The sequence below is a fragment of the Dendropsophus ebraccatus genome, chromosome 8, assembly GCF_027789765.1.
Source record: "Dendropsophus ebraccatus isolate aDenEbr1 chromosome 8, aDenEbr1.pat, whole genome shotgun sequence".
In the NCBI taxonomy this organism is placed as follows: Eukaryota; Metazoa; Chordata; class Amphibia; order Anura; family Hylidae; genus Dendropsophus; species Dendropsophus ebraccatus.
Window position 1 is genome coordinate 17,999,683 of NC_091461.1, and position 12,936 is coordinate 18,012,618.

The following is a 12,936-nucleotide window of genomic DNA, read 5'->3' on the forward strand; positions in this document are numbered from 1 at the left end:
CTTCAGAATGTGCCAGGAAGATCATAGGGTGACACCTACATGTGAGACTAACTAAAGAATGTCAACTCTTAACCCCTTCAGATCCATTCACCCACTGTTAACCCCTTCAAATCTACAACTGTTCAAATTCCCCACTGTTAACCCCTTCACATCAACTACAATCTAATTCATCCACTGTTAACCCCTTTAGATCCACAACACTTCAATTCATCTACTTTTAACCCCTTCACATCCACCACAGTTTAATTCATATACTGTTAACCCCTTCAGCTCCAGAAATATTTTATTTTTTTCTAACTATATGTAATTTTTAACACCTGAAAACCAGGCTCATTTTAATTTATTTCTCTTATTTGTCTTAGATATAGAAGAACCATTTTTACTGTAGGGATTCGGAGTAATGTGATGGTAAAATGTCTATTTGGGGCTATATGTCGCACTATTTGAAGTCCAACAAAATCACGAAATCAAATTGTTATCCAATCTCGCTACCATATCCTAGAAGAGCGCTTACTCTCGTACAGGTTCTGTGATTTTCAGACATTTTACTGTAGGGATTTGGAGTAATGTGATGGTAAAGTGTCTATTTGGGGCTATACACCTGATAATATGAACTCCAATAAAATCACGAAATCAAATAGTTCTCCATATTGTTATTATTGTTGGACGCTCTTGGTAGACTACTTCCAATCCCAGGAGGGACCAGTTTCATGGCTGATGGAGGATAACCATTAAGAGACTTTTTTCAGGACTGTTCTTCTTTTCTAGTTTAATAAGTCTATGTTCCTTTTAAGTTTAGGTTAGGGACTCGCAAGAGATTGAGGACCCTTGATGTGGGTTGAAAGCTTACGATATTTCTTGCCTATTTTTTTCTCCTAGTTTTCTAGTCTACTAATACCTCATTGAACATTTTTGTATTGTTATTGTATTGTCAAGTTATACAAATCCCCAATATACACCTATTACGGGAAATGCTTATAAAGTGCTTTTCACCCTGTACTAACTACTGCATCAAGGCTTCACTTCCTGGATAACATGGTGATGTCACTTCCTGGATAACATGGTGATCTCACTTCCTGGGTAACATGGTGATGTCACTTCCTTGATAAAAATGGTGTCACTTCCTGGATAACGTGGTGATGTCATTTCCTGGATAACATGGTGATTTTCATTTCCTGGATAACATGGTGATGTCACTTCCTGGATAACATGGTGATGTCACAACCCGACTCCCAGAGCTGTGCGGGCTGTGGCTGCTGGAGAGGATGATAGCAGAGGGACACAGGGAAATGGAGGAACACTGAGCATCCCCCTGCCATCATCCTCTCCAGCAGCCACAGCCCGCACAGCTCTGGGAGTTGGGTCGTTACATCACCAAGTTATCCAGGAAGTGACATCACCATGTTATCCAGGAAGTGACATCACCATGTTATCCAGGAAGTGACATCACCATGTTATCCAGGAAGTGACATCACCATGTTATCCAGGAAGTGACATCACCATGTTATCCAGGAAGTGACATCACCATGTTACCCAGAAAGTGAAGCCTTGATTCAGTAGTAAGTGCAGGGAAAAAAGCACTTTATAAGCATTTCCCGTAATAGGTGTATATTGGGGATTTGTATAACTTTTGGGTGACAATACAATAACAATACAAAAATGTTGTAGCCAGACTTCTTCTATAAAAGCATAGAAGTCGGCACTGGGGAGGGGCATCAGCATTATTAGATGGCAGAAACAAGACCGTTAGGGCGCAAAGGAGCTGTCAGTCAGTGGCAGCTGCATGGCCCTATAATGCACTGGGGAAGACTTGCAGAATAGTAAGGGTGCTTTCACACACTGTAGATTTGATGCAGATTTTCTACAGCGGATTTGAAACTTCAGGTTGACTTTGGTTTGGCAACAGACAATCTGCTGCAGAAAATCTGCAGCATGTGAAAGCAGCTTTAGTCTAGTGGGGCTCCTTGATGGCTCGATGTCCAATCTTCAATGAGGTATTAGTAGATATCTTTTACCGTTAAAAACTAGGAGAAAAAAATAGGCAAGAAATATCACTCACAACCCACATCAAGGGTCCTCATTCTCTTGCGAGTCCTTAACCTAAACTAAAAAGGAACATAGACTTATTAAACTAGAATAGAAGAACAGTCCTGAAAAAAGTCTCTTAATGGTTATCCTCCATCAGCCATGAAACTGGTCCCTCCTGGGATTGGAAGTAGTCTACCAAGAGCGTCCAACAACAAGAACAATATGGAGAACTATTGGATTTCGTAATTTTATTGGACTTCAAATTATCAGGTGTATAGCCCCAAATAGACACTTTACCATCACATTACTCCAAATCCCTACAGTGAAAATGTCTGAAAATCACAGAACCCGTAAGAGAGTAAGCGCTCTTCTAGGATATGGTAACGAGATTGGATAACAATTTGATTTTGTGATTTTATTGGACTTCAAATAGTGCGACATATAGCCCCAAATATACACTTTACCATCACATTACTCCGAATCCGTACAGTAAAAATGTTTGAAAATCACAGAATCTTTACAAGAGTAAGCGCTCTTCTAGGATATGGTAGTGTGATTGGATAACAATTAGATTTTTTGATTTTATTGGACAGCGCTCTCTGCTGTCTCCACATCCCGTCAGGTCCCGCGATGTCACCCTGCAGCTGTCACGGACCTCCAGGCTGTGATGAGTGCCCGGGGTCAGTGGGGGACGCGCTGGGGTGATCGGGCCCCGCGCGACCCCCACTGACCCCGGGCACTCATCACAGCCTGGAGGTCCGTGACAGCTGCAGGGTGACATCGCGGGACCTGACGGGATGTGGAGAGCGCGGGCGACGGGACAGGTGAGCGCCCGCTGTCACTTTTGTTAAGTGATACTTAACAAAAATGACAGCAGGGGGGACATAATGCCGCCCATCTGCCAGACCGCAAAATCTGCCGCCTGAGGCGGAAGGCTCATTCCGCCTCATGGCAGAAGCGGGCCTGGGGCCATCTATCTGGGTGACAACACGGGGGCATCTATAAGGGGGACTACAGGGGGGTGTATGCAATAGGGCATGTACTATAGTGGACCACACAGAGGGGGGCATATACTAGGGGGGGGTCATATAGAGTCAGCCTACCCACTAAATGAGGGTGTAAAGGGGCCAATACAGATGTGCAGTGTGTATAGAGATGAGGATGGTGCCGGAGTAAGGAGTCTAATATGTCTGTCTGGCAGATTCTGTGGATTCGTGGCTCGGAGAAGTTTTCATGACGGCCCAGGACAGATGGAGAAGATGAAAAGGGAAGAACTCCAATCAGAGAAGACGTCCCATGTGAGTCACTAAATATATCTGCACCGTGATGTATATGGTGTAGAGAACCTGTGTGTAGCTGCGTCCACCTCTATATCACTGGATGAGGTGATAGTGATCTGTGTACAGAGGATTATTCAGTAGCAGCGGTGGGGTTAGTCAGTATGTGGTGGTGTTAGTCAGTAGCAGCAATGGTGTTAGTCAGTATGTGGTGTTGTTAGTCAGTATGTGGTGGTGTTATTTGTTACGTGTTATCTGGTACTGTATTTTATTGGATTTAGTATACTGGATTTGGTCAGTAACAATATGCTGATGATAGTAGTGGTTGTGGTGTGATGGTTATATTTCCCCCTTGTATACTGGTATTATTGGTAACATTGGTCTCAGTATTCAGGGTTTGGTTAGTGACAGTATGGTGGTAATATGTATGGTGACAATATTTCCTATATATTGGTATTATTGGTAATATCAGTCTTGAGATATATGTGTGTGCAGGCTCGGACTGGGCCACCGGGGGGCCGGGGAAACCCCCGGTGGGCCCCGAGCTGGAGTGGGCCCCGCCCCCTGTCAGGGGACACAGGGCTGGAGACTGCAGCCATGTGGTCTCCAGCCAGCAAGCCCAGCCGGGGCCCCGTGCTCCCGGGGGGCCCACTCGGGTGCGGCACCTATCTTTTTAACTGGAAGCGATCGCAACAATCGCTTCCAGTTAAATGTAGTGTGCTGATTGACAGCGCGAGAAGCCATAGGCTTCCCGCCCTGTCAATCACTCTTGTGACCGCAAGCAGCGTTTGCTTGCGATCACAAGAGTGTCAGTGTCACCTCCGCTCCCGCTGCCGACAGATCCGCAGCATCCTGGGGAAGTCCCGGGCAGCACGTCGCTTCTGAGTTCAGTGTGCGCTGCGGCGGCTGGGACTTCCGGCTGGGAGCGTGTACCGGAAGTCTCAGCCGCCGCGGCGCACACAGAGCTCAGAGGCGACGTGCTGCCCGGGACTTCAACAGGATGCGGCTGATCTGTCGTGAAGAGAAAAGAAGACACCCGCGACCGACGGGGGAGCGTGTTGTAAGGTGAGTTGTTTTTGTTTATTTTTAGGGGGACATCAGGAGAGGGCTATATGGGGGATGGACAACAGGAGGGGGCTATATGGGGGATGGACAACAGAAGGGGGGGCTATATTGGGGTGAACAACAGAAGGGGGGCTATATGGGGGATGGACAACAGAAGGGGGGCTATATGGGGGATGGACAACAGAAGGGGGGGCTATATTGGGGTGAACAACAGAAGGGGGGCTATATTGGGGTGAACAACAGAGGGGGGGCTATATGGGGGATGGACAACAGAAGGGGGGCTATATGGGGGATGGACAACAGAAGGGGGGCTATATGGGGGATGGACAACAGAAGGGGGGCTATATGGGGGATGGACAACAGAAGGGGGGCTATATTGGGGTGAACAACAGAAGGGGGGCTATATGGGGGATGGACAACAGGAGGGGGCTATATGGGGGATGGACAACAGGAGGGGGCTATATGGGGGATGGACAACAGGAGGGGGGCTATATGGGGGATGGACAACAGAAGGGGGGCTATATGGGGGATGGACAACAGGAGGGGGCTATATGGGGGATGGACAACAGGAGGGGGCTATATGGGGGATGGACAACAGGAGGGGGCTATATGGGGGATGGACAACAGAAAGGGGGCTATATGGGGGATAGACAACGAAAGGGGGCTGTATAGGGGGATGGACAACAGAAGGGGGCTATATAGGGGTTGGACAACAGAAGGGGGCTATATAGGGGTGGACAACAGAAGGGGGCTATATAGGGGGTGGACAACAGAAGGGGGCTATATGGGGGATAGACAACGAAAGGGGGCTGTATAGAGGGATGGACAACAGACGGGGGCTATATAGGGGGGTGAAAAACAAGGGGGCTATATAGGGGGATGGACAACAGACGGGGGCTATATAGGGGGGTGAAAAACAGAAGGGGGCTATATAGGGGGATGGACAACAGACGGGGGCTATATAGGGGGGTGAAAAACAGAAGGGGGCTATATAGGGGGGTGAAAAACAGAAGGGGGCTATATAGGGGGTGAACAACAGAAGGGGGCTATATGGGGGATTAACAACAGAAGGGGGGCTATATGGGGGATGGACAACAGAAGGGGGCTATATAGGGGGTGGACAACAGAAGGGGGCTATATGAGGGATAGACAACGAAAGGGGGCTGTATAGGGGGATGGACAACAGACGGGGGCTATATAGGGGGGTGAAAAACAGAAGGGGGCTATATAGGGGGATGGACAACAGACGGGGGCTATATAGGGGGGTGAAAAACAGAAGGGGGCTATATAGGGGGTGAACAACAGAAGGGGGCTATATGGGGGATTAACAACAGAAGGGGGCTATATGGGGGATTAACAACAGAAGGGGGGCTATATGGGGGATGGACAACAGAAGGGGGCTATATAGGGGGTGGACAACAGAAGGGGGCTATATGAGGGATAGACAACGAAAGGGGGCTGTATAGGGGGATGGACAACAGACGGATGCTATATAGGGGGGTGAAAAACAGAAGGGGGCTATATAGGAGGTGAACAACAGAAGGGGGCTATATGGGGGATTAACAACAGAAGGGGGGCTATATAGAGGGATTAAAAACAGAAGGGGGCTATATAGGGGGGTGAACAACAGAAGGGGGCTATATAGGGGGGTGAACAACAGAAGGGGGCTATATAGGGGGTGAACAACAGAAGGGAGCTATATAGGGGGGTGAACAACAGAATGGGGCTATATAGGGGGTGAACAACAGAATGGGGCTATATAGGGGGGGGGGGTGAACAACAAAAGGGGGCTGTATAGGGGGATGGACAACAAAAGGGGGCTGTTTTGGGGCGATGGACAACATAAGGGGGCCATATAGGAGGATGGACAACATAAGGGGCTGTATAGGGGGATTGACAACATAAGGGGCTGTATAGGGGGATTGACAACATAAGGGGCTATATAGGGGGATGGACAACATAAGGGGGCTATCTACAGTATATGCGGGATGGATAACACAGGGGAGCCATTTATAGGTGAGACAACACAGGGGGGATGTATATAATAGGGCATGCACAGAGGGGGTCATATACTATTGGGCAGTGATAGGGAACCTTGGCTCTCCAGCTAATGCAAAACTAAAGCTTTAGCTGTGGCTGTCAAGGCATGATGGGAGTTGTAGTTTTGCAACAGCTGGAGGGCCAAGGTTCCCTACCCCTTGTATAGGGGATGCACAGAGGTTGTCATCTACTATAGGGGGACTGCGCATAGGGGGATTTCTACTATAGTAGATGCACATGGGGCCATCTATATGGAAGACTGAACAAGGGACCAGTAAAGGGGCCAATACAGATGTGCAGTGTGTAGAGAGATGAGGATGGTGACAGAGTGTGAAGCCTAATATGTCTGTCTGGCAGATTCTGTGGATTCGTGGCTTGGAGAAGTTCTAATGGCCCAGGGCAGATGGAGAAGAAAATGAAAAGCGAAGAACTCCGATCAGAGAAGACGTCTCCTGTGAGTCACCTGATGTAACTACAGTGTAATGTATATGGTGTATAGAGCCTGTGTAGAGCTGGGTCTGCCTCTATATGACTGTATGAGGTGATAGTGGTCTGTGTACAGAGGATTTTATTCAGTAGCAGCGGTGACGGTGTAAGTCAGTATGTGGTGGTACTAGTCAGTAGTAGCGGCGGTAATATTTCCCCCTTGTATACTGGTAATATTGGTCATAGTATACAGGATTTGGTCAGCACCAGTATAGCGGTAATATGTATGGTGATACTATTTCCCTCCTATATACTGGTATTATTGGTAATATCAGTCTTGGTATACAGGATCTGGTCAGTAACAGTATGGTGGTAATATGTGTGGGGATATTTGCTCTTTATATACTGGTGTTATTGGTAGCTGTATGACTTTTGTATCTGTATAAAGTGTTATCATGCAAAGAAACCTGTCTTATAGCCAATTGCACAGGGCAATTATAGGTAACAAAAGCTCCTAGGAAGCCCCATGTAAAAGTGTCAGAGATCAGCTGACGCGCAAATGCCCGCTAGTCGGCTGATTTGATCTTTTGTGCAGCTGTATAAATCATTGTTGTCGGCCGCACATCTCGGTGTATTCCTGCCCTGCTGATTAGCAATCGTTTGCAGCCCTACACTGCCCCATATCACACCGTGTTAATGGACCCTTATTAATGTTACCATAGATAAGTATAGTGGCTGAAGGGTGGGCCCCATGAATGATTTCCCCTGGTGGGCCCAAGCACTCCAGTCCGACACTGTGTGTGTGTGTGTATATATATATATATATATATACACTCACCAGCCACTTTATTAGGTACACCTGTCCAACTGCACGTTACCATTTAATTTCTAATCAGCCAATCACATGGCGGTAACTCAGTGCATTTAGGCATGTAGACATGGTCAAGACAATCTCCTGCAGTTCAAACCGAGCATCAGTATGGGGAAGAAAGGTGATTTGAGGGCCTTTGAACGTGGCATGGTTTTTGGTGCCAGAAGGGCTGGTCTGAGTATTTCAGAAACTGCTGATCTACTGGGATTTTCACGCACAACCATCTCTAGGGTTTACAGAGAATGGTCCGAAAAAGAAAAAACATCCAGTGAGCGGCAGTTCTGTGGGCGGAAATGCCTTGTTGATGCCAGAGGTCAGAGGAGAATGGGCAGACTGGTTCGAGCTGATAGAAAGGCAACAGTGACTCAAATAGCCAACCGTTACAGCCAAGGTAGGCAGAAGAGCATCTCTGAACGCACAGTACCTCCAACTTTGAGGCAGATGGGCTACAGCAGCAGAAGACCACCCGTTACTAGCATGGTGTACCTAATAAAGTGGCCGGTGAGTGTATATATATATACACAAAAATAGCATCGCCGCTTGGTCGAGGAAGGGGGGGGCCCAAGTTGACCTCTTGCACCAGGGCCCAGGAGACATTAGCTACGCCCCTGGGTGCAGCATAGGCTATTATTAGAGAGTAATGTACAGGTTCTTGTGTATGCCTTGTGATTAACTGTTTTAGCTGATGTGGCAGGCATGGAGTTCTCAGCCATATTGGTTTCTACTTCCTGTCTGAATTTTCTAATGCTGCCTATATTTCCCATGATGCCTCCAGTGTTGCAAAGAAAGGGCGGTAGAGTCTAATTACTACAGTCCCTCTAATGAGATGACCTAATGACATATCTATCACCTGACTACACTCTAGCAGCCAGCAGCCTCAGGGCTCTACTACACAGGATGATTATCTGCTGAATCAGGCAGAATCGGGCAGATATCACCCCATGTAATAAAGACATTACAGTTGAGGAGCCGATGATAGGCTGATTGTTGTCTTTCAACGTGTTAAAAAAACATCATCTGCCAATTGCGCATCACTATGTGTAATAGGTGGTTGAAGAGTAAAGATAATGAGTATGATGCTTACCTCTCCATGCTCCCCCGGTGTCCTCCTGGCTTGTTTCTGCGTTCCCGCTCACTGTAGCCACCGCTTACCCCTCTGAGCCCATCTCTGCAGTAACAGGCCACTCAACCAATCACTGACAAAGAAGGGACAGCGCCACGACCAGTGATTGGCTGAGCAGGCTGTCAATGCACAGAAGAGTTTGGAAGTGCCCGGTCAGTGGGGGATCCCAGAGGAAAGCCAAGAGGACACCAGGGAACCGTGGATAGGTAAGCTTCTTTATTATTTTCTATTGGACACTTTAAAGCAAGGGCTGCACGGACATTGAGCCATCTTATAGGTTTTGTATACGAGATCTGTGATCACTTGCTGTGATCATCGTGCCATGTAATAAGTCCCTCAGACCTGTTATTCTATCAGGAAAGGTGGGTAAGGGTCTAATGTTAAAAACATAGAGAGCATAATGACTCATTTTGAAATATGTCTCTCCCTCTGCTTTCATTGAGAATGTAAGAGCAAATTATTGACCACCCTGCCATGGATCAGTGGCGGAACTACCGCCGTAGCAACGGTAGCGGTTGCTACGGGGCCCGCCGCATCAAGGGGCCCGGCCCGGCCAGCTAGTCCTTGTGTCCTCTCAGAGTTCAGTTTCTCCCCGGTTAGGTCACCCGGGGAGAAACTGTCTGGACTCTGTATTTGAACTTTGGACGGGCCCGCAACTACCCGTACGTACGGGGCCCGCCCCGGCATCTGTCCCCGCCTCTGTCCCCGCGGCCGCCTCTCACGTTGCTTAGTCCCCGGGGCGGCGGGCCGCCTCCGAAGTCACTGCTGAGCCGTCTCCTCCCCCACGTAAGTGCACGCACGCACGCACGCAGGTCCTCTCTGCTGTGCCGTACCGTGGGGGAGGGGGGCGGAGTCACAGGCGCCATTATTGAGGCGGACTGACGGAGAGCAAGTGACTTGGGCCCCAGAGGTATCCCTGCTGCTGCAGCTGCTGAATAGCTGCCTGTCACTGTGTGTGTGTGGGGGGGGGAATGATGATGATGATGATGATGGGGGGGGGGCGGGGGTTGGAATGATGATGATGATGGGGGGCAGGGGGGGGAATGATGATGATGGGGGGCAGGGGGGGGAATGATGATGGGGGGCAGGGGGGGGAATGATGGGGGGGCAGGGGGGGGAATGATGATGGGGGGGCAGGGGGGGAATGATGATGATGGGGGGCAGGGGGGGAATGATGATGATGGGGGGCAGGGGGGGAAAGATGATGATGGGGGGGCAGGGGGGGAATGATGATGATGATGGGGGGGGCAGGGGGGGAATGATGATGATGATGGGGGGGGCGGGGGGGGAATGATGATGATGATGATGGGGGGGCGGGGGGGAATGATGATGATGATGATGGGGGGCGGGGGGGAATGATGATGATGATGGGGGGGCGGGGGGGAATGATGATGATAATGGGGGAGCCAGGGGGGAATGATGATGATAATGGGGGGGCCAGGGGGGAATGATGATGATAGGGGGGGAATGATGATGATGATGGGGGGCAGGAGGAGTGATGATGATGATAATGGGGGGTTACATTATGCTTTCCTGGTATCTGCCCCAATTATACCATCTATGAGTTTTGGACTCTTGCAACCTGTTATTGTAAAAATGATGGGCCTGATTACAGAAGTCTTATATAGTTCATATTCTGTACCCCCTTGGCAGGCACAAAGGGCTTCAGAGGACTTCAGGCTACCATGGTAATGGATATGCACCCTGCAAATCTATCATGATGATGACAGCATCCTGACATATGCAGTATCAATTAATTCACCCCCTTTAGGCTGCAGTCTCTATTAACTGCAGCATCTAGAGGGTTAAACAGATGTAATTGGACTGAATTAAGATCCTAGTGTAACCCCTGTCGCAGAGGAAGCTGGTACTGTTAGCTACAGACAGGGCTTTACAGCTGCAGACACTGGTACTGATGGGTATTGGACTACATATCCCATGAGTAAAGCAGGACAAACACGGGTACTTTGCAAATACTTTCTTGTTTTAGAAATTCATAGTACATGACAATACATCTTCAAATAATGAAAAATTCACCACAATGCTGTAGGGCTTCATGCTGCAATTGCGGCGCTCTTCATATCCTCAAGTCCATAGAGGCTCTCACCCTCCAGGTGGATGGAAGTGATGAGACACGCAACGTTTCGGGATTAACCCTTTCTCTTACGCTTGAAAGAAGCCACTGAATTATAGATGTATTTGTTTCTGTATTCGGCACAGAGCTTTCTTCACCTCCTCATTTTTCAAGCTGTATATGAGAGGGTTGAGCATTGGGATGACTCCTGCATACAATACAGCAAACACCTTGTCCTGGTCTATGGAATAGCTGGACTTTGGCCTCATATACATGCCAAGTACTGTTCCATAAAACAAGAGGATGACTGTGAGATGTGAGGAGCAGGTAGAGAAGGTTTTCTGTCTTCCTTCCTTAGAGTGAATCTTCAAGATTGTTGAAATAATATACATGTAGGACACCAAGGTCATTACTGATGGAACAAAGCCAATGATGGCACTTGGTCTAAGTATTATCATCTCTATAGTATGGGTGTCACTACAAGAAAGCACCATCAGAGGCTTCAAATCACAGAATAGATGGTCTACTTTATGTGACCCACAAAATATACAAGATGCTATAAGAAAAGTATAAAGAATGCTATCAAGGACTCCTATGCTCCAAGATACCAAAGACATCCAGAAACAGACCTGTAGGCTCATGAAATAGGAATAACGTAAAGGATGACATATGGCCACATAGCGATCATAGGCCATGGCCGCCAGGATGAAGAATTCCACTACCATGAGCATCACAAGAAAGAATACCTGAGTGAAACAACCATTGTAGGAGATGACATGGTTCCCAGTTAGGAGGATGTCCAATAACTTAGGCAGAACCATTGTGGTGAAGGACAGATCTATTATGGACATGTTACATAGAAGAATATACATGGGGCTGTGAAAATGAGGATCAAAGCGAAACAGAGCAGTGGTTACTGAATTTCCAACCAAAGTTGTAACATAGATGACTAGAAATATGAGAAATAAACCCAACTGGAAGCTCGGAAACTCATAAAAGCCAAGGAGGACAAAACCATTGTGAGTCAAGTTTGACACCTCCATGTACAGTAATAACAATGAACAGATAATTTTGTTTGAGAGGTAATCACTATAATATTCTACATGGGAGAAATGGTCGCTGAGCCTACGAGCAAAGGAAAGTTGCAATGTGAATTTATAATATTTATTCAGTGGAAATAATCACAAGATGATTTAGCTCACTATTGCTGGTAACGAAGAGTCCTGGGAATGACCGTAAGCAAGTGAAGCCCGTCGGGAATGACAGTAAGCAAGTGAAGCCTCCCGGGAATGACAATAAGCAAGTGAAGCCCCTCAGGAATAACAATAAACGATGTTAGTTAAAGTGTATTTTTATGGTATTAATGATTATATCATCTTAATAAATACAGTCTATGTTAAAGAATTTTAAATTATACATACAAGGCTAAAGAGTCCTAAACTGACTATACACATCATGTGACACAATCATTCATGTGACAATTATCTCTCCCATGTTGGAAACAACATTTAAGAAATGTGCGTGGTCATTACACCATATATGTAGCAGTAAAACTCTCTATTGTTATGGGAGTGGTTCGTTTTTTGGGGGTTTAGTGTGTTAAAAACATGTTACTACTTGCTACTGCCATCTCTTATAAAAGAAGATGTTTGGTGACTATTTTATCCAGAGACTCTAATGGACACTACTTGCTATGTGCTAGAGGACCTGTATCTACAAAAAGGCACTTTTTATTCAAAGCATACTTTTAGAGATGAGAGAGTACTCCAGACAAATATTTATCCATGCTCGGGTGCTCGTTTCGAGCTACGAACCCCATTGAAGTCAATGGTAAACTTGAGCATTTTTGCAGGGGACCAAAGCTCTGCACAGGGAAGGTTGCCTGAAAACCCGGAAGCCTCAGAAAATGACGGAAACAACATAGAAATGGACAGGAAACAGCAGGGGCAGCATGCATGGATGCCTCTGGGGCTACCTAATCACACCATTATGCCAAATTATGGGCAACAACCGGGTGGTGGCCCTCAATACA

General features: G+C 47.3%; 1 protein-coding gene across 1 annotated transcript; it reads right to left on the minus strand.

Annotated features, from left to right (window-relative positions):
• Positions 1–11,017: 11,017 nt before the first annotated feature.
• On the minus strand, positions 11,018–11,725 carry LOC138799980 (olfactory receptor 5AR1-like). Its single transcript, XM_069981787.1, has one exon. It carries the CDS (start codon positions 11,723–11,725, stop codon positions 11,018–11,020), a length of 708 nt encoding a protein of 235 aa, XP_069837888.1.
• Positions 11,726–12,936: the final 1,211 nt, after the last annotated feature.

Coding starts and splice junctions, on each gene's coding strand:
- LOC138799980 (XM_069981787.1), bottom strand. CDS start 11,725: ATGGTTCTGCCTAAGTTATTGGACATCCTCCTAACTGGGAACCATGTC.